This window comes from Cervus elaphus, chromosome 32 (genome assembly GCF_910594005.1).
Source record: "Cervus elaphus chromosome 32, mCerEla1.1, whole genome shotgun sequence".
NCBI lineage: Eukaryota > Metazoa > Chordata > Mammalia > Artiodactyla > Cervidae > Cervus > Cervus elaphus.
In genome coordinates this window covers 44,615,937-44,641,620 of record NC_057846.1, presented here as the reverse complement: position 1 = coordinate 44,641,620, position 25,684 = coordinate 44,615,937, and the positions used below count along the sequence as shown (strand labels likewise).

Sequence of the window (25,684 nt, the reverse complement as noted above, 5' to 3'; positions counted from 1 at the left end):
GACAGAAAACTCTGGAAGCTCACGTGAGAACACAGTTCTAATGCAGCAACTGGTCTGATTCAAGGACCTTGGGTGGAGATGACCCTTTAGACCAGGAGGCCCACAACCCCTGGGCCACAGGCTGGCACCCGTCCGTGGCCGGTCAGGAACCAGGGGGCAGAGCAGGAGGTGAGCAGCCAGCGAGGAAGTCTCACTGTATTTACGGCGCTCCCCGCTGCTCACAGTCACCCCTGAGCTCCGCCTCCCCTCCGTTCAGCAGGGGCATTAACAAATGTCACGTGCTTGAATCATCCCGAAACCATCTCCCCCTCTCCCTGTCTGTGGAAAAACTGTCTTCCATGAAAACCAGTCACTATTAACGTGTCTCATGATCGTCTCTACCTTGAGGGCCACCCAGGCCCCTGCCTAGATGCTCTGTGACCACCAACATAAAATATTTCTGCTTCTCTGGACACCCCAACAATGGGCCGCAACAGTTTTTATACTCACAGATGCTCTTCAAGCTTCTTTTTTAGAAGAACTGACTGAAAATGGAAAATAGAAAATAGTTTATTACTTGACATTTTAACGAATACAATAATTACTTTTTTTTAAAAAAATGAAGAGTACTTGTTCAGGGTAGCAAGTAACTCTGAGCAAGCCCTCAGTAAGTTCTCTGATCAAAGTCTGAAAATACATGATGTACCCAAGTTTGTTTCTCTCTGATAAGGGAGACAACAGCTCAAAAGTGATAGCAATCAGTATAAAAAACCCCAAAACTGCATATCTGAATTCTCTACTTATAGCCAGGGAAATGAATAAAAAAGTCCTTCAGGTACAGACCTAATATTCCTGGACACAATAGGCAAGTAAAGTCTAATAATAGCAACAGACTTGCCCTAAGACACTTTCTGGGCTTCCCTGGTGGCTCAGAAAGTAAAGAATCTGCCTGCAAAGGGGGAGAACCAGGTTTGATTCCTGGGTCGGGAAGATCCCCTGGAGGAGGACATGGCAACGCACTCCAGCATTCTGGCCTGGGAAAATCCCATGGACAGAGGATCCTGGTAGGCTATAGTCCATGGGGTCACAGAGTCGGACACAACTGAGTGACAAATAATACACAAGATACTTTTTGTCCACTGTGTTGTTTTCCCTGTGTCATGAGATCAACTTCTATAAACAATGAGTGACTTAATCCGAGATTTCTGAGAAGCACAGGCTGGAAATAACCAATACGATGGAATGGGAAAATGAAAGATAAGTTAGCCACAGCATTTAACATGCTGGGGAATGCAGCTTTGCCTGGGTATTAAAAAGAGTCCCCTGAGATGTAGGAGGTCAGAACGTATGCAAAGAATAAGCAAAGAATAATGGCATTCCATACAGGATCGCCAGGTTTCAGGATCAAAGTCAGCACTAGCAGGGTACATATTATGAATGAATTTTATGAAGCAGTCCATGTTGAGATACATGGTTACACAATTAATTCGGCCGGATTCAAGTAATACAGACTTAGAAAACAGACTGTCCACTCAGTGCAGAGCCGCATGGGGGGACACACCCCTCACACCAGGCCCTTCCAGTCTCAGCCCCGACTCGATAATGATGGCTGTAATCACTTGCTCCAGCCCACTCTGACCCAGCCCCGGACTACTGACATGCCTGCTCTGCTGAGCGTGTCAACTGCAGCCAGGGGACTGGGCCACAGTGCTCTCCACCACTGCGTCCCCCAGGCAGAGAGAAAGACAACAGTCCCGCTGGATTTGATTACTGCCGTCCCTTCTCCAGTGCCGAGGGTGAAACGAACACACTTTCAAAAAACATCTTCGCTTTCATTGTGCATTTATGTTTTGATTAGGCTCTAAGCAAAATTCATTGTCGGTGTTTATTCTGAGATAGTATGCAGCAATAAGATGATGATTTAATGAGCGGTTACCAGGCCAGGCACAGCACTGAAGCTTGTCGTGTGCGCTGACTCGTGGCAACCTCACCACGGCGGGTGCCACCAACCCCTCTTGGGGACAAGGAAGGTGAGGCTGGGGGCACGTCCGGGCGTCTCCAGAGGCAGAGCCCGAACTAGAGCCCAGGCCTGCAGACCCAGAGTCTCTGCACGGCCTTCATGCTCCCGCCTCCAGGGCCGGGCCGCACGCCTCTCCAGCTGAAGACTGGTTCTCTCATAGAGCATGGCAGGAGGCGGCCAGACTGTGGCAGCAAGCTCGCGTCAAAACACTTTATAAAAACAAACCAATTACAACACTGGGGTGGGAGCGCCGTGGGGAGAGAAAGGAACTGAGTGCCTTTTAGTCTGACTTGTTAGCTTTTTGATATCCTTTAAGTATCTGAATTGTAAAGGGCACAAACCTATAGGTAATATTGGTTATCTTCATTTTGCATAAAAGCCCCGTAATTTAAAATTTCAACAACATCAACTATGATGGCAGATAATGCATACATCAAAACACTGCTCAATATATAGAAATGAATAGGAAGCCATACTTACAATAGCCTTGAGCAGAAACCATGCCAAGAGACAGAGAAGACATATTAGTATGAAGCATACACAGCAGCCAACAGAAGGAACGATTTAGTAATTCATGAACAGAAGTAAAAGATATGCATTTTGTTCAAAAAATGTACATTTTTCTTTCTTCTATGATCTCATCCTGTCTTGTTCTCTGGAGTTTTATACACTGTGGCTAGCTCAAATTATCCATATGCCTGGATAGAACCAATGCTTTTCTGCTTCCACGCTAAAAATAAATGACATAAAAATAATAATAAAAATGTGCAAACCATGCTACTCTGCCTTAAGGTCACACGACTGTGCTTTTGATAACAGAAATGGGTGGAAATTGTGCTGTTCTTCAGAGAGGACCCATCCCACCTGGCAGGTGGTTCTATGCACTACATGTTTGTAGAGGCAACACTGTAGGTTGAATGAGAGCCAGAAGACAAAAGCCTGAAACATCTGCTGGGGAAGAACCACACGGCGTGGACCACATTTTCCTCCAGCCTATCGTCAGAGTGAGGAAAGCTTCTATCTGAATCTTTACAGAATAGAGAGTTCTGAGAGGAATTTCCGGAATTTACAGCAAAACATCTCATTAGCACCTGGACAGTCAAATAAACCGGGTCATTTATGCTAACAGTACTTTCAGGGTTGGCAACTCATTTCTGAAATGTTGTCTCTTGAAGTAGTGACACGCAGCGTATTTAATTAGATTTCATTCCCACAGTGATACCTAATCAGGCCATGTAAAATTATTTTCTGTAGAATAAACCTCTTTCTGTGTGTTTTAATATCAGAGAAACAAGTATAGCGGTTATTGTTCTAACACTGAGGTTGAGCAGATACCGATGTTTTGTCATATTTACTTCCTATGACCCACACATTCTTCTCCTCTCTGCCGTAACAGACCAACAGGAAGTCTCCTCAGAGTTTCCAAGACCAAAACCAAGTCTACATTAACCTCAGTTTAAGGGACCTAGTGGTTCCACTGAACTAAGAAATGTCACTTCGGTTCACCTCTAAGACCCTCTTGGTGAGGTTTACTGGTATATTCACACACAAATTCTGGCTCTGCTTGTCATTTAGTGTTCTGGATAAAGGCATGTGTAAAAAGTAAACTAGTCCCATTTTAATAAGGGAATGAGGTAGTCTAAACGTTGGTGAGAATCTGGGGAACTGGGAATCCACGTGGGGAGCTAAGAAGGACTACACTTTAGAGGATAAGCTGCAACCTGTGACCTCAGAGAGCATGTGGCCAGTGTAACCCAGACGGTGCGCGCTTAAGAAACCCAAGAAATCATCAGGTCATGGATGAGCTTTCGTAGGCCTTAAGCAATACCCTCTTAGGTTACTAAGGCTGGATGAAACTGGATGGGTCTACAGTTTTGATGCTGAATGCCCAGAATGACTCCAACAATGAGAACAACCGAACAGGTTTATACTCAAAAGTCAGCGGATTGCACTGGCAATGGGAAAAAAATCACCATCTGACGGAAGCAGAGATTGCTCACGAACATTCAGTTTTTTATCCCCTCTTCAGGTTAGTTTTGAGCACTCTGCAAGTGTAGCTCTTTTGCACACAGCTCATTAAATGTACAGGATTTGCAAAACGTTGACTGCTGCACGCCTTTGTCAGACTGACTGCTACATGCCATGTAAGCACCTTGATGGGTGGGGAGCAGGAGGGGGTGAAGGAGGAGCTGTTTCTGCCTCCACATTCTTGCTGTATCCTAGGTGAGCGCCCGCCGAGCAGGCAGGGCTGTGACAGAGGGGCAGAGGGAAAAAAGGTCCGTGAGCTTCTATCTGAGCGTGTGTGTGTGTGTGTGGCCAAGGGCAGGGGTAGAAAGAGGGACTCATAAACCCAGAGAGGGTAGGATTCTAGGAAGGGCATTATTTTCTTAAAGCCAAATTTTATATCAAACATTGCTACTTGAACATGCTAAGATTCTATCAGCACTTTTTTTTTTTTTTTTCTGACCAGAAGGAAAATCAATACTCTGAAAACTGAGTTGAGCATGTGTGGAACACAAAAGCCTAATTCCTTAGCTAAAAACTACAAATGAAATTCTAATTCCTAGCAGGGTGAATCTGAATGAAACAATAAAGTCTGGTCTTTTCATAAGGACTATCAGTAAAAGGAAAATATTGTTTCTTTTCTATAACCAATATAATCAGAGTTATTTTGATAGAGACCATAAAAAAAAGTTATAGCTTTTCTGAACATTATGAAACTGTTGGGCCATTACTGTATAAAATAGGACTTACATCTTCTGCCTTTGAGCCTTGATCTTGTAAAGATTTCTGCAGCTCTTCCACTTGCGACTGCACTTCCAGGAGTCTCTGATTCACCAGCCTAGAAATCAAACATACATTAATGTTCCAAGTTCTGACTGAACTTACACCTTTTGCCTTAGGTTTTCATATAATGAGCAAAACAAAGTCTCATATTACAGTCGTATCAATTCACTTTTGTCATTATTTTTTGTATAGCTTGAAATTTCGATGATGACATCCAATGCAGTGTTTTTGATAGACACGTTGTGTTGGGCTGGTATACTGATGCACATATATTCGTTTGAAATTCACTTCGGTATATGTTTATTCAAATGAGTGCTCAGTGTAGTGGTGAAAGATCCTCGTGGGATGTCCCTGGTGGTCCGGTGGTTAGGATTCAGCACTTTCACTCCCAGGGACCTGGGTTCAGTCCCGGGTCAGGGAACTATGATCGGGCAAGTCTCCGGGTGCAGCCAAAACACAAAAACAAAAAACCTGCACTTGGGGAGGCAAAATGTAAACAAATAATATACAACATAAATACTTCAACATAGCACACAGAAGCACAGAGAGGAGTGATAACTGCTCAGAGAAGCGAGGACCACACCTCAGAGTGTGGAGGAGTCAGGCTTCACTTGAACTGAGACCAGAACAACAAATAAAATGCTTGTGTGGTTAATGGTGGAAAGGGGATTCAAGACCAAGAAGAATTCAGCACGTCCACAGCGTATAGAAAGGGAGCAGGTACAATGAGTTCAGGAATGATGTGGCTGAATTCTACGCTGTGACCATGTGATGAGGGGAAGGAAGGCTGGAGATGAAACCAGAGGAGAGGCTGGGCCACTGTGTGTGAAATTCAAGTGTGTTTTCATTTATCCTATGCTCAGTCGCTCAGCTGTGATTGAGTCTTTGTGATCCCATGGACTGTAGCCCGCCAGGCTCCTCTGTCCATGGGATTTCCCAAGCAAGAATACTGCGGCGGGTTGCCATTTCCTATAATTGGGTCTAAAATTTGGTTGCAAGGGAATAGCCCAGCCAGCCTTTAAAAATGCTGACTCTGGGGCTCAGTCTCCACAAATTCTCTAGATCATTAGGCTGCAACGGTTGGGTGACTAGTGGGTCTTGGGTGATGTTGAAGGAGCCGACAGTATTTCAGAAAGATCACGGTGCCGGGTGAGTCAAAGAGATCATTTTGGAAGGCGGAGAGCAGCAGGAAAGCAGGAAGGCCAGGCAGAGGCCACCGCGGTGATGACCACGCGTCCCTGAAACAGAAGGGGTCCGAGGAGGAGAAGAACAGAAACCACAAAGGAACAGAAGGAGCAAAACACAGCTGAGGATTTGACTCTCTGCGACCAAGAACTACTTCCTGAGAAAGGGAACACAGGAGGACAGGCTGAGCCAGAGCACAAAGAAACTTGCTTGGTATTTGTTGAAAATGAAGTGATGGGAAATGCCTGTTACAACGGCTGCACTGGCACCCAGCAGGAGGGCGGAGCGGGCCTTACAGACCTGAGGGCCATCTGGCAATCACTGGAGCCGTGAGCACGGCAGTGGCCGCCAAAAGTGTGGCTCGGCGCACAAGAGACCAGGAAGGTCCCCAGCAGATCACCAAGCAGAGGGCGGAAGGGACGGCTCACCCTGGAGAGGAACCAGGGACTCAGAAGGAACAACCGAGGGCTGCTCCTGAAGCTGAGAAGAACTGAGGAGGGGGAAGTGATCAACAGTGAACGCGGTAAAGAGGGGAGGAAGAAAAGTCCAGGATGCTCCCACGGGGCTGGCGGTTCTCGTCATTAACACTTTGGGAAAAGTCAGATGCCCCCCATTAAGGAAAAAACAGGACAATGACTATTTAGAATCCAAACAGCCAAGAATTTCAGCATGAAGCTTTTTACTCAACAAGAAATTCTTATTAGAAACCTCCAGGTGCTATAATTTAGTGAGATTCACAGTAAAGATATAATAAACCTATAATAATAATTGGTAATTTTTCACACGAAGGAATTGCTTTTCCACTCAGTGAAAGAATTATCTGAAAATTCATATTCAATATGGGAACAGAGGTACATAAGTACATTACTGACTGTAACATTCTTTAATCTTCTCAGGAAGCAATATGGAAAATACATCAAACTATAAGACTATTTCAACTTTCCATCCTAGCGATTTTTGAAATTTATTTAGTCAACAAATATTACTACTAGTGGAGGCCATTGTAAATGTCATAACACACAATCTAAAATACTGGTTAAAGTATGGCTCAAGCGTGTACACACATGTATGAAGCTAAAAAACGTATGTTAAGTATATATGAAAAGGTTCACCAACAAAAGAAGTGATGGGTTATAATGCCGACCTCACGAGAGAGAGATTCTGATGTGGCTGTACGGTGGACACTTCATGCCTTTCCTAATACTGCTGGAGGGTCAGCAGGGGTCACGGATTCTAACAAACGCCAACTTCATGGCAAAACTAACTGGAAAGGACTTTGGAGGCTGAGCTCTCCTTCTAAGGTGAGGTACGGTGTGAGCAAATCAGATTTATGGTCATATGGCTCCAAGACTCAATGAGACTGAAAGTCTGCTTGCTTGATGCGACTCCAGGGCTGTCAACCTGCAGGAGGTTAAGGTAGAGACCAGGTAATGTGCGTACTTACTAAACTCAGTAAGACAACACATGATAATTCACCTAAGAGGAAAAGCATCCAGTGAGGGGAAGACGTCAAAGAAAGTGTTTTACAAATGTGGCAGAAGATAAACTGGTTGACGAGAGGCTCTGGAATCAGGTGGCCTGGGTCTCAGTCCAAATTCCTCCATCTGCAAAACTTTAATAAAGTAAGACCACATGTTCAAAACACTCAGCACAGTGTTTGGAACAAATAGTGGCTTAATAAATGCTAGCTGCTACTATTATTATCACTGTGGCAGGTCATAAAACCCACGGATGGCTATGATATACAGGTAAGTTATTGGTGTTGCAATCTGATAAACCAAATAACAGGCACTTGGGAGGTAACCAGTCATCTGTACGTACAAGTGCTTAATACGAATGACAGCTAGCCATTCTGTTTTTAAGGAGAAAAGGGCAAAAGCTATAGTAAGGCCTGTGAAAGACATGGCAAAGTGCTACAGAAGATGTAGTCGGTGTTGATTCACTGACAAGAAATCAGTGTTGGGAGAAGGCTCTCCTGCCTAAGATGCTAAGATACAGAGGAGGCCGAGGAGGGAGGGGTAATTCAAGATGCTCTCACCTGGGCTCTGCATGATTGCCACCTATTTTCCACTGTTCTTATTCCTCTCCCTTCTCTTTTCCCACTTTTTCTAAGTATTTTTTTAAGAAAGTACTCTATGCTCCTAAGAGTTGATGTGCAAATGTCTTCTTATGTTTATATTCAATTACACTCTAATACCTCACCCTGTGATATACACTGTTTGCTGACTCTCCCTCAGCAGGTTTAAAAATTAAAGTCACAGGAAGAAAGGTGGAGTATGTAAAACTGTCATAACAATTTTGACTCTCAAGACTGACTCATACCTGGAAAATGCCAAATCTATCAGGCATAATAAGCAAAGAATCTGTAATATCACATCAACTGTGAAACTATTTATAAAAATGTCAAATCCCTCAAAAAATGACAGAATGTCACAGCTCTAAGAGAAAGAAAAGACACCATATGTTTGGGATCTAAGAAACGTTTCCAAAAAGGAAAAGAATCAGAAGATTGTCACAACAAAATATAAAAGTAATCCTTGCCAGAGTAAGAATTGCTTTTAAAAGTAGTTGGAATGACTGCCTACTGCAATACTCTGAAAATTTACAAGCAGGAAAGTGATATGCTTATTAGATTTGCAGATACTAACTTCTCAAAATAATTGAATTATTCATAAGATGGATGATTTCCAACTAGAGTAGCAAGAATTAACAGATTAAAAAAAGAAAGCTCTATCAATTCAGTTACGAGGGTTCCCACTATGTTCCTTACACCAAATGATTCTTTGAAACATCAGCTTGTCTACACAGGGCAAACTGATTAATCTGATCATGACGATGAAGTAAAAGTGTCTCCAAAGACTGTCAATTAATGGTGATGTGATTTTATCCTCTAGGGTTTTTTTTTAATGATTTTATTTATTTTTGAGTAATTAATTTTGCCTTTGGCTGCACTGGGTCTCCACTGCTGCGTGCGGGCTTTCTTTAGCTGTGGTGAGTGGGGGCTACTCTCCAGTGTGGTGCGTGGGCTTCTCATTGCTGAGCCTTCTCTTGTTGCTCCAGGGTGTTCGGGCTTTGGGAGCTGTGTCCCCCAGGCCCTAGAGCATGGGCTCAGGAGGTGTGTCCCCTGGGCTCAGGAGGTGTGGTGCATGGGCTTCGTTGCTCCTTGGCACGTGGGGGCTTCCTGGACCAGGGATCAAACCTGTGTCTCCTGCATTGGCAGGCTGTTTAAGCTTCTAGTTTTAATTAGTGATTAGGAAGGGGAAATGGCAGGCCTTTCCTATCATTTTGCCTGAAGAACTGAAGATGGGGCCTCTATCACAGAGACACAGCACTTTTGGGCAAATCTGCCCGTAAGTGGAAAAAAGTACTCGTGATATGAAACAGAGGAGAACACTCTCACTTGCACCCTACAGCTCAGATCTGTGTTTAAAGGGATCAGGTCAGGGCGAGCGGAGTGGCCGCCACGTCCTCACCTGTTCTCTGTCTCCAGCTCGTTCTTGCGGAGATTAGCGTCATCCAGAAGGCTCTGCAGCAAGGCGATCTTCTCGTTGTCAGAACCCTCCTGGTTGATTTTCAACATCTTATTCTCATGCTGAAGACGAATGAGCTTCTCCCTGAGAGTGGAAGAAAAACTGATTAACACGGTTATCAAAATCCAGCTAGGCACCGTTACAGATTTAATATGTAGAACAGAAATGAAAAAAAAAAAAAAAAAAAGAACCTGCAAGAAATTTAGCTCCTAACTGGCTAAGACGTCATGTCTCAGGTCTCAAGCCCTTTCTTTTCATAATAGAATTGACAGTCTGAAGATAAACCATCTCCAAACATCATGATGTGTAATGAATGAAGTTTCAAAATCCCATTTCCTTTCTGATTTAAACATTTACACATTCTGCCAAACTGCTCAAAAGAAAAGCTATATAACCACAAGAAAAAAAATTGTTTTTTGTAGCTCTTTGTGGTGATGGATACTAACTGAACTTACTATGGCGATCATTTCACAACATATACATGTATCAAATCATTATGTTGTATACCTAAAACTACTACAAAGTTATATGTCAATTATATCTCAATTAAAAAATTGTATCTCTTTATTTTTAGTCTATGAGGTTTCTAACTTTTCCACACCCTTAACATTAGTGAAAATTATCACTTTTAATAGATTTTTGCAAACTGTGAAAGACAATCTCATTATGTATCAAGAATGCTGACCTATGTCAATACTGGTCTATTAATGTGTTGAGAAGTTTCACCCCTTGCACTGTTTCACCTTGGTAGCTCTTGTAGACACAGAGTGTATTTTAATTTGTACTGAGTAATACTCTATAAAAGCTATTTGTTGAATTTTCATCATTGTTCTTTTCTCTCAATTAAAAAATCCGACTTCATCCTTAAAATTTGATTTTCAGACATAATCATTAATTTATAGGGACTTCCCAGGTGGCACTATGGATAAAGAGCCTGCCTGCCAATGCAGGAGACGCAGGTTTCATCCCTGGGTCGGGAAGATCTGGAGAAGGATATGGAAACCCACTGCAGTATTCTTGCCTAGAGAATCCCATGGTCAGAGGAGCCTGGTGGGCTACAGTCCATAGGGCTGCAGAGTCGGACATGACTGAAGAGACTTAGCATGCAGCATGCATTTATTTACAAACATCCATAAAAATAAGTATTTATTTGTGAAACAAATTTTATTGGTCCAATAATAAAGTACCATACCAGATGGCAAAAAAGTAAAAGGTATTCAAGATGCTTCCAGAATTGATGTTGCATCACACACCTTCTGTCCTTAAACAAATGCTAACAATAATAAATATTGTCTTCATTTATTCAACAAGTGTTTGAATGCCCATGGCAACTTTCACAGTTTATAAAACTTCTACATAACCGTTATCTTAGCAAATACCTCCAAGGATGCTATCAAGAATCAAGACCTGGTGTTAACTTGAAAAGGGGGCAAACTAGCTCAAATAAAGTAAAAGCAATATTCAGGATTAATCATTAACCTTTTGCTGGACAGTTGATGCTTTCCAATCAATTATTCGTTCTTATGCATAAAGCCAGGCATACACTAAAATAAACGGAATATTTAAAATACAAATGTAAGGAACTACTGAGGGAAGAGCAATAGAGATAGGGCGATGTTTCCTCCTGTCTCTGCTTCTGTCTTCCCCAGACCATTCCCTGCACTTAGGTAATAAATCTCGGCCACTAAGTATTTTGCAGGCTGATGGCTAAGCATAACCTTTGTCTTTGGACCAAGTGGTTTCATGGCTAAATGTCTGCTGAGGCTACCCAAGCAGAGATGTGTTCATCTGCTGTGTATGTGTGAGACCCTGTCCTCCCCAAGAGAGAAACCAAGCCCCTGCATGGCCAGCTGAGAAGGTCTCTAACGTGCTGAAATGAAGGACACAGAACCTCGAATTCAGGTTGAAAGCGTTAGTGATAAAGAGTAAGTAACTGGTCCTCTATATCACAGAGGAGTAAGTTTTCTACAACAATACTGTGAAGTGTGACTGGACTTCACCATCTCCTTACCTGATTTCTGGTGTGACGATCTCTGCTGCAAGACTGTCTGAAGACTCCTGACTTCCCAGAGGCATCAACCCTATAAACACACAAGCATTGATTCAAGGTTAAGAGAGACCACAACTACCTCCTTTAGTCCCTATATGAACCCTACTTTGAGCATTAAGGTATAAAAACTACATCACAATTGCCTTCCATCATCATCATTATTATGTTAACATTTTTAAGTGTACAGTTGAGTAACGCTAAGTCCTATGCTGGCGCTAAGGCACTATTTTGTGGAACCATCACTACTGTCTATTTCCAAATGCTTTCATCACTCAACACATAAAATCTGTAACCATTAAGCAGTAACTACTCCCCACTGCTTTCTCCCTCAGCCCCTTGTAACTTTAATTCCAATGTCTGCCCATTCATACCAGTATCTGTCCTGTGTCTGGCTCACTTGACCCAACATGCTGTTTTCAATATTCATCTACATTGCAGCATTTATCAGAATTTCATCTCTTTATATGGCCCAGCAATATTCCATTATATGCTTGCATCGCATTTTCTTTATTCATTTATCTGTTGATGGACACATGGGTTGTTCTCACCTTTTGGCTACTGTGAATAACGCTGCTGTGAACATTGATGTACCAGGATCTAGTTGAGTCCTTGCTTTTGGGTATATATTTAGGAATAGACTTTCTAGATCGTATGGTAACTTTGTTTAACTTTTTATTATAAAGAACCACCAAACTATTCCACAGTGGCTGACCTATCTTACATTCCCACCAGAATTGCAAGAGGGCTCTGATCTGTCCACATCCTCATCAACACTTGTTATCTCCCTTTTCTCTCTTTTTTGATGACAGCCATCTTAATGGGTATGAAATGGTACCTCACTATGGGTTTGATCTGCATTTCTCTAATGACTAATGATGTTGAGCACTGTTTCACAAACAAACACTGGCCATCTGGATATCTTCTTTGGAGAAACATGTCCTTAAGTCCTTTGCTTGTTTGCTGCTAAGTTGTAGAAGTCCTTTATACTCTCTGGACATCAATCACTTATCAGATAAATGATCTGCAAATATCTTCTCCCATCTTGCACATTACCTTTTCACTCTGTTGGTAGTGTTCTTTGATACAGAGAAGGTTTTAATTTTGATGAAGTCCAGTTTACCTATTACTCCTTTTGCTGCCTGTGCTTTTGGTATCAATTCCAAGGAATCACTGCTGAATCCAACATCATGATGATTCTCTATGTTTTCTTCTTAAAGTTTTACAGTTTTAGTCCTTACATTTAGGGTTCCACTTGACTTCCTTTTGTATATGGTGTAAGGGTCCACCTTCATGCTTCTGGATGTGGACATCCAGCTTTCCCAGCGCAATCTGCTTGAAAGACCTTCCTTTCCCCCACTAAGTTGTCTTGATGCTCCTGTTGAAAATCAACTGACTGTCCATGGGAAGGTTTATTTCCAGGCTCTTTACAGTCTACTCCATTGGTCTATACATCTGTCCTTTCACCTATACATACAGTTTGGATTACTCTAACATTTTACTAAGTTTTAAAATCAGGAAGTGTAAGTCCTCAAGCTAAATTTTTTCTTTTTTAAGATTGCTTTGGCTTTTCAGGATTCCTTGAAAGTATATGTAAACTTTAGGCTGGGTATTTTTATTTCTGCAAAAAATACTATCAGCATTTTTACAAGAATTGCACTGAATCTGTAGATTGTTTCGGTGATGTCATCTTAACAATATTAAGTCTCAAATGAACATGGATATCATCCCATTTAGGTTCTGATTTTTTTCAGCAGTGTTTTGTACTTCTCAGGGTAGAAGTGTCTTCCTGGTTAGATTTATTCCCAAGTATTTTATTCTTTTTAATCCTACTGTAAAACAAAGCGTTTTCTTAATTTACTTTCCATATTGTTCACTGCTAGTGTATAGAAATGTAACTCACTTCTGTGGTTTGATTTTATATCCTGTAAATTTGCTGAATTCATTTTATTAGTTCTCACAATTTTTTTCCCTTTATGTAGGAAAGGGTTTCAACATATAAGAGCATGTCATCCGCAAACAAGTATTTTAGGTTCTTCCTTCCAAATTTAGATTCTTTTTTCTTTGTCCAATTGCTCTGGCTAGAACTTCCTGTAGCATATTGAATAAAAGTATAGAAGTGGTAGTAGCAGGCATCATTGTCTTATTCCTTATTATTTTAGAAGAAAAGCTTTTAGTCCTTTATCACTGAGTATGCTGTTAGCTGAGGGTTTTTCATATGACCTTTCTCATGCAGCAGAAGTTTCCTTTCTCGTTTTGTTCCTAATTTACATTATTTTTTAATGAAAGGGTATCTGATTTTGTCAATTGCCTTTCCTTCATCAACTGAGATGATGATGCAGTTTTCCCCTTCATTCTATTAATGTGGTATATTAATATACTATATATTATATAATATCTATTATTATATATACATTATATTATTAAATATAAAATATATCTATATTTTTAAATATTTTATAATTTATATATAAATTAATATATTATATATAAAATTTTATAAAATATATATTAATTTTTAAAATATATTTGATAAAATATATTCACTTATATAAAATTATATTTTATAATTTATAATATATAAATTATGCAATTTATATATTATATAATTTTATATTATATAATCACATTTATATATAATTATATATGAAGTGAAGTCACTCAGTTGTGTCTGACTCTTTGTGACCCATGGACTGTAGCCTACCCAGATCCTCAGTCCATGGGATTTTCCAAGCAAGTATATTGAACCCAGGTCTCCTGCATTGCAGGCAGAGGCTTTACCCTCTAACCCACCAGGGAAGCCATAATATATAATATATAGAATATAATATATCATATATATACACTAAATTTAAATATATTAAAAACATATAGTATGTATAAATCATAAATATATAAAAATATATATTATATAGCTAATAATATAAATAATATAATAATTATATATTATATATTTAAATTATATATAAAATATATAATTATATGTATAATGTGTATATTTAAATTTTATATATTAAATATATTAATATATATAATTATAGATATTATACAAGATAATATATATTAAATAATTAGTATAATTATATAAATAATAAATATAATCAGTTTTATAATTATATAAATAACTATATAAATATTATATTATACAAATAATAAAATTATATTACATACTTATATATAATATATAAATTTAAATATATTAAATATATATAAAAATATATAATTATATTATATATATAAATCAATACACATTATATTAATGTTTATATTTTAACATATTAACATATAATTATACTTATAACATTTATATTTATAACAATTATATTTATAACATTATAAATATAAATATATAAATATATAAACAATATAATAATTATATTTATAACATATTTAACATATAATTATATATAATCAATTATATAAAATATATCACATATTATGTTATACTATGTAGTATATTAATATACTGCTATGTAATATAACATATAATAATTAATATATAACTAATATATAACTACACTGATCTCTATGCCTATCCTATGTGAATTTCACGGTGTTCAACTATAGTAGTTTTACAGTAACTCTTTTTTTCTGCTTTTTGACATGGACCTTTTTTAAAGTCTTTATTGAATGTATTACAATATTGTTTCTGTTGTTTATGTTTGCATTTTTTGGCCCTGAGGCACGAGGGATCTTAGCTTCCAGACCAGGGATTCAATCTGCATGGCCTGCATTGTAAGATGAAGTCTTAACCACTGGACCACTAGGGAAGTGCCTGTAGTAACTCTTGAAACCAGGATGTGTAAGCTCTCCAGCTTTTTATTTTTTAAGATTTTTTTTTGGTTTTAGTGGACCCTTTGTATTTTCATATAAATTGTATCAGTAGAATCAGTTTGTCAATTTCTACAAAAAAGTCTGCTGAGAATCTGATTGGGATTGCACTGAATCTTTAGACCAATATGAAGAGAATTGCAGTCTTAACTATAGTGCCTTGCCAACAACCAAATGTGTAATGTCTTTACATTTATTTATATCTTTAATTTATCTTAGTAATGATTCATAGTTTTCAGTGTAGAAGTCTTGCATTTCTTTGCTAAACTTATTTGCAGTTTATTCTTTAAGATACTATTGTAAATTCATTTTCAGATTATTTACTAATAGTACACAGAAATGTCTTTATACACTGATCTTGGACATTGAGACCTTGCTCAACTCTTCTGTCAGATCTCCTTCCAATCTGGATGCCTTTTTCTTCCATGACTGCACTGGCTAGAAACTCCATGTTGAATACTGGTGGCTAGACTGAACAGCTTTGCTTTGTTGGTCTTAGGGGAAAAGCATTTAGTCTTCCATCACTAAGCATGAGGTCAGTTGGAGGATGTTCACAGATGACCTTTACTAGGTTGCAGAAGTTTCCTTCTATTCCCAGGTTTCTAAGAGTGTTTATCATGACTTATTTACAAAATGGAGACAGACTCACTGACACAGAAAACAAACTTATGGTCACCAAATGGGAAAGTGGGGGGGGGGGGCGGGGATAAATCAGGAGTTCAGGATTGGCAGATGCAAGCTACTGTGTACAAAATAAACCACAGGACTTCCCTGGTGGTGCTGTGGTTAAGAATCCACCTGCCAATGCAGGACAGAGGGGTTCGATCCCTGGTCCAGGAAGATTCCACATGCTGTGGAGCAGCTAGGCCCATGAGCCACCACTGCTGCTGCTGCCAAGTCACTTCAGTCGTGTCCGACTCTGTGCGACCCCATGGATGGCAGCCCATGGGATTTCCGGCCATGGGACTTTCCGGGCCAGAGTACTGGAGTGGGGTGCCACTGCCTACTGAAGCCCGCACGCAGAGAGCCCGTGCTCTGCCCCAAGGGAAGCCACGGCAACGAGCAGCTCGGGCACTCTAACGAAGAGCAGTCCCCGCTCAGCGCAGCTAGATAGAAGCCCACACGCAGCAACAAGGACCCAGAACAGCAAAAAAATAAACAGAGAGATAAAATTATAGAAAAAAAATTGAGCTAGGGTTTGACAAGCTGGTCCAGAAATAGGTCAAGAGGATAAGGAGAGACAGTGGCGGTGAGAACACGGCTGAAATGCAGGTACGCAGGTGGGGTGAGCTGGGAAAGGAGGCGCTCAATATGGTCACTGGAGAGCACAGAGGGGGCTGAAGGAGGATGGAGCGAACGAGCAGGTTTGGCAGAAGGAGTGAGCAGGAAGAAGGAGGTTGCAGTCAGAGGAAAAGAGAACGTCTAGTCTCAGGCAACAGGAAAGCCAGGGGCTGGAAACGTGAGTGGGAGCGAACAGACGGTGAAGTGTACAGACGGTGAGTCCTCAGCCAGGCTCCCGGGCTCCCCAAGAGGTGGGAGGTAAACTCTCAGCTAGGCGCTGCTCCTTTCCTGTGAGGAGGAAAAGGTTTCTACTTTGGATGTAAGTCCCCAGGTTGTGGGTATTAGTGAACTGATACCCACCTCTCATCTCAGCTGAAAGAAAGATCATTGATTTAGAAAGGCTGACATACTTTTTAAAAGAGGTCACTAGAAACTTTTCAGGTTATTAACAGAAATGATTTAACAAATTATTTACGCTTTTGATTTAATAAAAACCAAACATTTGAATGCATTCCCAGGTGGCACTAGCGGTGAAGAAACTGCTCGCCAGTGTAGGAGACACAAGAGATGAGGGTTCAATCCCTGCGTTGGGAATATGGCAACCTACTCCAATATTCTTGCCTGGAAAATTTCATGGACAGAGGAGCCTGGAGGGCTACAGTCCACAGGGCTGCAAAGAGTCGGACACGACTAAGTGGTGTATGTGTATATGTGTGTGTGTGTGTATATATATATTATATTAAACATTTGAATATAATTAAAATTTAAAAGTAGGTAAGTAAATCTGGTCTCATAACTACCGTCTATTTTGCATAAAATCTGGGTAACAGTTCAAAATTTGTATCAATCTCATGGCCTCTTCTCCAGCTTTAAGTTCTTGTTTTTTTTGGTACAATCATCTTAAAAGGAATCTTAACATTTTTCCTGATACTAGGGAAACAGATAATCTTGCTTGGGCTTCTGGAACATTGTTACCTTGAGTTGTGAGCTGTCCTTCCTGCGCCTGAACACAGCGAAGCTCTTCAATGGTTTCCTTCAGAGAATCCCTTTCCGATCTCAACCTCTGGAGGGACAGTAAGAACAAGGGAAGTCAGCTTCAACCTTCATGAATTTACTCATTAGTGGTCTCTGCCTTTACCTGACAGAATGATAAACAGTGGGGAACATGAACATGTTATAGTTTTTAATCTTTTATAGAACAATCACAGAAGGAAAAGATTAGACTCTTTCCAGTTTAACCATACAGAAATAAGAGGGCTTAAACCTCTATTATTTACCTGAATATATACTACGTGCAAGGCAGTATGTTATCTAGGTAATCGTAAGAAACAAAACTATCTACTCCATTCTTAACAATGAATCTCTGATTATATAAATAACTTTTCATGAAACATAAAAATCTTAAATATTCATGAATTATGACAAAGTAAAAATATTTTTAAAAGCTTCAAAATATGCTGAACACCACCAAAAAGAACTGTGTCCTCTATGTTAAATATACAGAAAACAGAAATACATACAGCGACACAAATTTACAGAAAGTCACAAGATGATGGAAAAGAAGCAACAGTGGTACAAAAGTTAAATATACATAAAATAAATTAGAATAAACAGTCTCTCAATCTTTTATTTTAGATCTGTTTTTGAAACACAAATATAAATCTTCTGTAATTTAAACATCAAGAGGTGCAGGGAGCTCAAATCCGACGCTCTGTGACAGCCTAGAAGGGTGGGAGGTGGGAGAGAGCTTCAGGAGGGAGGGGACCCACATATACCGACAGCTGATTCATGCCGACAGGTGGCAGAAACCAATACAACACTGCAAAGCAATTATCTGCCAATGAAAAATAAATAACTTAAAAAAATCAAGAGCATCTCTAAATGTTAAGTTTACAAATAGAAGAAGAAATTAATGTAGTCAAAACAAGAACTGAGTATCATTTTCTTAACTTCGGCACTGCTCAAAACCAAAATGCCCACGTGTATACTCACATCCTTTTCTTTTTGAAGACTGTCAACTTTTTCTTTTAGCCGCTTATATTCAAAATCTAATTTATCAGCTTTCTTCGATTCTTCAGATAATCTATTTTGCAGTTCTACTACCTGGTATAGAAAGGTATCATTAATTTTTATCATTTGATACATTAGAAATTATCAAATTTCTTCTATGCATCTATGAAGATTATTTTTCCCACAGATACTCAAAAAAAAAAAAATAGGTAAGATACAGAAGCCTGACTCAATGGAGAGAACCTAGTATAGATATATATAGTATAGAGAGAACCTAGGTATAGATATCTGCCTAGATACTGTGGGTTCTAAAACCAGATCGTTTGGAAGAACAAATGCTCAAACCTAGAAAAACCTACAGGACTTCCGTTTCCTGCAACACAGGAAACTGGGCAGTCTGGAAGCCCTTTTAGTATGAAGCAAAAGAAATGCTAACGGGAAAAAAAGCCCGACGGCACTGCTAAGCTTGTAAGAAAGTGGGAGGTCATCAGAGGCTAAAACTGGAGAGGAGGTTTCTGAGGAAGCTACGGGCACTGTGAGATGCCACCTGCAAGTGCCAGGGGCCCAGAACTTTACCATATTGGGAGACAGGTGGTGGCTGGTAAACTGTCTTGGGTTCTGAAAGATGGTGAGTCAGTAAACAGGTAGGTTAGGAAAAAAAATTCATCAGCTGGCAAAGTCAATAAGGAAACCTGCCTGCCTTAAAGTGAGTGCAACTTGAAAATCTGTAACCATAGCCTATGGATACATGGATTTATGTTAGAATTTTTGCCATATGCCTTGTCTAGCAAACCCTAAGCCAGGCAATTAATTTAAGTCATCCTGGCTGGTAACACAGTGGAAAGTCTGGCATACGAAAAACACAACACTGTCTGGAGGAACACAACCTCAACCAGGTCCCCGGCACTCTCAAAGGTAAAGATGAGCGCAAGACCCCAAAGCACAAAAAGTCTTAAAGAAATAAACCACTAAGAACAACAGTCAGCAGGAAAACATTAACAGTACGAACAAAAGCAAAATAGTCAAATAAGTCCTCTGAGGAAGTCAAATTGGAGTTAAATACTTAAAGAAAATAAAGAAAGAAACCTAAATTATAAAAAGAATAAAATACCACCAACTATGATCATACAGGTGTGACTAGCCACCAAAAGAGAAGTTGCAGAAAGAGAAGTGTTACAACGAAAAATAAAATAACATTAAGCTCCAGGTCAGAAATCAGTTCATGGGGTTGCAGAATTGGAGACGACTTAGCGACTGAACAAGATCAGAAACAGAGAGAACAAGTGTAATATTTCTATATTCTGTAGTGCAATTTCACCATAATAATTATAGGTGTAGAATTCTTTTTTATTTATTCTGTTTGTAATTCACTGTTTTTTTTTTTGTTTTTTTTTTTCGGGCCGACTGTGGCCTCAGGCGGGGCGCTGGGGCTGGGCAGGCGGGCCACCGCAGGTTCCCGGGAGAGGTGAGTGAGCCAGCGGCTGACATTTTTAGTTTGTTCCACACTGGATGGTGTCTGGCGGTAGGCTGAGGCTTTTCCGCCCGCTGAAAGTCAGCGAGAAAAACAGCGCGCGGTAAGCAAAAGCACAGCGCCTACGCCCGTCTCAAATAGGGTTAGATGAGAAATGGCTGCCACCAACCCGGGGCCCACCCTCCGCAACCCTGTAATTCACTGTTAATACTAAATCTGATGTCTTTCATTAATTCTGAAAAACACTCAGCCATTCTTTCCTTCAAATAATGTCCTTCTATAATTCTTTCTGTTCTTTTCTCTGCAACTCTGATAAAATCATTTCTTATTTTAATTTACTACCCTTTAATCACATGTATAGCCTCTTTTTTTGTTTGTTTGTTTGTTTTCATGTATAGCCTCTTTGAGCTACATTTAACTTTCAGTAATTCTTCCAACTTAGTTGTATGTTGAAAATTTTCATAATGAAATGTTGTGGAAAAATGTATCCACCAAAAAACCCTACCAGCCATACATGGTGCATGGGGTTGTTCTACTAAAACATCTCTATTATATTAACTGAGTATAATTTTGATGCCAAAATCAGAAGACAAGGAAAGCACGAGATAGAAAACTTTGAGTAAACAAATCGTAGAGGTAAAATATTCCAAGTAAAATAAACCAAGTGAATCTAACAATGTGAAACAACAAATAAATCTGCTATGCCTGAGTTTATCTCAGGAATGCAACGATGGTTTAAGCACAGAGATCTATTAATATAATTCATCAGATTAACAGAAAGAAGCAGCAGCACAGGCGTCTCTTAACAGGTGTAGCTGATTAAATTCAATATCCGCTTACGAAAAATACCTGGGAAATTAGGAATATAATGAAATTTTGTTACTCTTAAGAAAAGGTGGCTACAAAAACCTAAAGCAATCCTTATAATATACTGGCAAAACACTTAAAGCACTGCATAAAAAATCAACAACAAGAAATGGTTGTCTATTATTACTGCTTCTGTTCAAGACTGTAGTAAAGGTCAGGCATGCTGATTAAGAAGGAAAAAAAGGGTATATGCTGTAAAAGGAAACAAAAAAAAAGATTTTTATGTGTATAAAATATGACTTCTGACAAGAAAACTAGCAGACATCATTAGAAGTAATATGGGGGACTTCCGTGGTGGTCCAGGGGTTAAGACTCTGCCTTCTGCAGGGGATTCAGGTTCCATCCCTGGTCAGGGGGGCTAGGATCCCACATGCGTTATGGCCAAAAAGTCAAAGCATAAAATAGAAGCAATATCATAACAAATTTTTTTTTCCATAACAAATTTAATAAAGACTTTAAAAATGGTCCAAAAAAAAAAAAAAGAAGTTAATAATATGGGAATTTGACAAGATTGTAAAATCAGCATATAGGACTTCCCTGGTGGTCTAATGTTTAAGAATCTGCCTGCCAGTGCAGGGCACGTGGGTTCACATCTTGCTCTGGGAAGATCCCATATGCTGCAGGGCAACTAAGCCCGTGGGCCTCAACCACTGAGCCCTGCTGCCACAAATACTGAAGCCTGTGCTCCTAGAGCCCACGCTCTGCAGCAAGGGAGGCCACCGCAAGGAAAAGCCTGTGCACCTCAATAAAGAGGAGCCCCCGACTGCTGCAACCAGAGAGGTCTGAGCCCAGCAGACGAGACTCAGGGCAGTACACTAGGACGTAACATGAGTATCTGCTGTCGGGACCAATCGATGACCTCTGGGTAAGAACCCAGCTTCCGACGTGAAACACCGAACACCGTGGAAACAAGCCAGTGACTCTGATAAGCCAGTGTAACTCTGTGGAGAATTCAGCTGCTAACAATGTTAAGAAACCATGCCACTCTTCTTACCTGCCTCTTATATGTCTCGAGTTGACTTCGAGCCGCGTTGGCTTTCCTCAGCTCCTCCTCTAGACTGACTGTGTTCTGCATATACATAGTATTTTTTTCTTCTAAGAGCTTAACTTGCCGCCTCAAATCACCTAGATCTTCTAGCTTCTTCTTGTATGATTCTACTTGGCCTTCTAGTTTAGACACTTTATCAGAAGAATGTCTAGAACAAGATGGGAAACCAGGAATCACAAACACACCCACAGTTGTAAAGCTGCTGTAGACAGTGCTCAACCAGGAAGATCGCCAGGAAATAACACGTTCTAATGAAAATGACAAGACCAAAGGTTGAGTCCAGCTTAGCTTTTTGGGCAGGTTCAAAAGTATGACCAAAGCGACAGCAAAATTTGCAATGAAGAACATAACATAAAATTTAAGGAATGCAAGCAGGAGTGGGCAGTCAGAGTTCCATGCAGCACAAAAGCAAAATAAATTGTACGGTGTCCAAATAATTTGGCAGTTGGATGTTACCAGTGACCAGAGTAACAGCTGTTTCAGAGGAGCAGTGGGGGCAGGCGGTGGCGAATTCTAGTGGGTTAAGGAGAGAATGTAAATCTGACCCCGTGTAATCTAAATCTGTTCTGGAGAGGAGGAGAGAGTAATACTTCTCTCAGTTTTTCTAAGAAGAGAGGGACCGAAACATACAAATAGATGCTTGGGGGTCGGCTGGGGCGGGGGGAGATTCAAATGGGAAGAGAGGCGATAACTGACATGGTACTGGTCCCTGCAGAGCCAAGAAGGGTTGAGACCAGAGCACCAGGATCAGCAATGGACGGGAGGACGGGCACCAGTCTGCACGCCGGCAGCAGAGGCCCGCAGGCGGTGGGAATGCAGGAGACAGCACGCGGCGGGTCCACGGGTCACGGCCTCGGCCCTCGGTGCAGGGGACAAGGCCATCCACCCAGACTGAAGGTCAGGAGAGGTGGGGGCAGGGGGACAGCCAGGTGAGAAGAGTTAGGGAAACTCAGAGCAGCGACGACCCAAGTGGGGGACAGAGCCGTCCACGGGTGGGCAGCAGAACAGGGGGCCAGTGAGGGGAGCCCAGAGGAGGGCGAGGACTGTTAGGTCTGCGGGAGGACAAAAATGACACCACTATGTGATTCTATTTGTTCTCAGCATTTAAAGAGCCAAAGGGTAAGATACAGATGGTTGGAATGATCCGACAGAGGACAGGTTATACAGGCAGAACGGTGGAGAACCGAAGAGGCAGGGAGCAGGGGGGGCCGGCTGAGAGCGCAGTTGAGTCCAGCAAGGAAATGAGCCTCGTGGGGGAGACAGGATCTGAGCAAGTGGACGACTGATCAGCTGGATGACGCAGACTGACAACCCAGGAGCAGCAGAGAAAAAGCTCACAGCTACACAAGCATGGAGTGCTGATCTGAGATGAATTCCTACCTAACCAACGTTTACATCCAGCACTTATCTGCCAGATACTGTTCCGAGTGCCTACAAATGTAAATTCACTCAGTTCCACATGTCCGCCTGAGTGGGCATGTGTACTATTTCCACTTTACAGATGAGAAATGGTTCCATGGAGGTGAACCCCGGGGTCCTGGCTCTTAGACACCTTCCCGTGCTCAGAAACCTGATAGTGGGAACACTGGAGGTGGATCTGTGCTGGGGGATGACAGGTCTGAGATCCCACAGGGATGGGGGGCTTGGTTACCTAAGAACATCTATTTCATCCTTCAGAGACTGAGCATCGTCTGCCAGAGTGGTCAGTTCATCGTTCTGCTGCCGAAGTTCAGAGATCTCCTTCTCCAGCTCTTCGCAGCGTATTCGATAGTCATCTTTGGCTGCTTCAAGCCTGTCATTGAAACAAAACAGACCCAGAAAGCACTACTTACTAATAATTCTTCTTAGAACAGTAAAAGTAAGTTTAGAAAAATCAAAATACGTTCTTCTGGAACCTGTCTCCTGCTTTTGTGACCGTATGTTGTATTTCCAAGTTTTAACTCTCCTGGAAACAGATTCTGCTATTCTGAGACTTGAAGACCAACAGCCATTACTCTACTCAGAAAGTTAGACACCAAGTGGTATTTTTCAAAATATGACAGCCATTAAGTTTTATTTTTAATTAGGAAATGAACATACTCCCTTTTGAAATTTAAAAAAATGCAGAAAAACAAGATAAAAATCATGCATTACTCTAGACAGGTACCTACTGTTAACATTTGTGGGGTGTAACTTCCAACCTGACTTCTTTTCATAGATCTTTTCACCTCCAAAATATGGATAATATGCTTCCTAATTTATTTTAACTTGTTGCTGCTTTTTTTGGCTGAACCTCATGGCTTGTGGGATTGAACTCAGCCCCTCTGCAGTAAAGGCGCAGTGTCCTAACCACTGGGCTGCTGGGGAATTCCATGTATGCATTTGTTTTGCTTAATACAAACACCCTTCCTCTGGATTTACAGGATTCTCTCTCATGTCACAAATATTTATCACTGATTATTTTTTTTAATCACTGATTATTTTAATTTATGTATTTAATGCATAGATTCTTAGTTTTTATCTAATTCAACTAATGAATCTCACACTTCATAGTTTTTGCTTCTAATGCACAATTAGAATTTTTTTTCTTCTAATTCATTATTTTCTGTTAGTATTTATAGGGTTTCATTGTTTAACATTAAAGTTTTCAATTTCTCAGGAGACCATTTGGGTACATAATGCAGCGTAGGAATCTAACTTTTCCTGTCAAAATACCTACCAATCTAATAACCAAACTATTTAACAAATAACTTAACCTTTCCCTATTGATTAGAAAATGCCACCTTTATCTACTACACATTTTTATATATACTTAGACTGGATTATGGATCTTCATTTGAGTCACTGGTGTTTGTATTTTGTTGTATGGGTACCAAGCTGTTTCCATTAGGGTAAGCATTAAAATTTTTTCTTCTTCTTCATTTATATACTTATGAGCAGAATTTTCCCGGTGATACTAACTAGTTATTGCTAGAAAGGCCTGCGACATAAGCAAAGGTGTCACATAACCCTCTCTCTCTTAAAATGTTTTTTGGTTCTAAGAACTTTTCAGTTGGTTCTCTTCTATTTTCGGGTGGACACACATATTATTTATAAATGATGATCATTTATTTTTTGTCTTTCCAGTATTTTAATCTCATTTCTTTTTCTTATTTCATTTTCTAGAAAAGTAATAACAGCTAAATCATATATAGCTTCTATGTGCCAGGCAATTATTCTTAAAATACTTTACATATGTTAATTCATTTAATGCTCTCAAAAATTCTGGAGAGTAGACAAAACTATTAGACCATCTTAGAGAAATGGAGGTGTGCCGAAGCTTACACAGCTAGTAAGGGGTAAAGCGAGGATTTATAGAGTCAAGAAAAAAGTCAAATAATATTAATAGATTAATACTCATCTTCATCTTATATTCTTAACTTTACTGATAATCTCACGTACCAAGCTTATTGTTTATTCTTCCTTCTCTAACTTACAGATTGGAGGAGGCATAATACATTTATCTACTCTAGTAGATTTAGTAGTTACTGTAACAGATTTAATAATATTGCTGGGATAAAGCTTATTTTTACTACAGCACTGGATTGAGTCTGCTACTCTTCTTTTCAAAATTATTTAAAGAATACTTATAAATGAGATGTTAGTCATT

General features: G+C 40.1%; 1 protein-coding gene across 5 annotated transcripts in view; it reads right to left on the bottom strand.

The window, feature by feature from the left end:
• HOOK3 (hook microtubule tethering protein 3) overlaps positions 1-25,684 on the bottom strand; it is a 90,291-nt gene that overhangs the window by 18,024 nt on the left and 46,583 nt on the right. For 3 of the 5 annotated variants that reach the window (XM_043893518.1, XM_043893517.1, XM_043893514.1), the window contains 9 exons: positions 23,708-23,848; positions 22,003-22,204; positions 18,653-18,763; positions 17,636-17,723; positions 11,513-11,582; positions 9,445-9,585; positions 4,754-4,841; positions 2,480-2,485; positions 490-524 (listed from right to left, as the gene is read on the bottom strand). In XM_043893518.1, the coding sequence (XP_043749453.1) occupies positions 490-524; positions 2,480-2,485; positions 4,754-4,841; positions 9,445-9,585; positions 11,513-11,582; positions 17,636-17,723; positions 18,653-18,763; positions 22,003-22,204; positions 23,708-23,848 (882 nt within the window). The remainder of the gene's footprint in view (positions 1-489; positions 525-2,479; positions 2,486-4,753; positions 4,842-9,444; positions 9,586-11,512; positions 11,583-17,635; positions 17,724-18,652; positions 18,764-22,002; positions 22,205-23,707; positions 23,849-25,684) is intronic. The other 2 variants (XM_043893519.1, XM_043893516.1) reach the window with 1 other exon arrangement.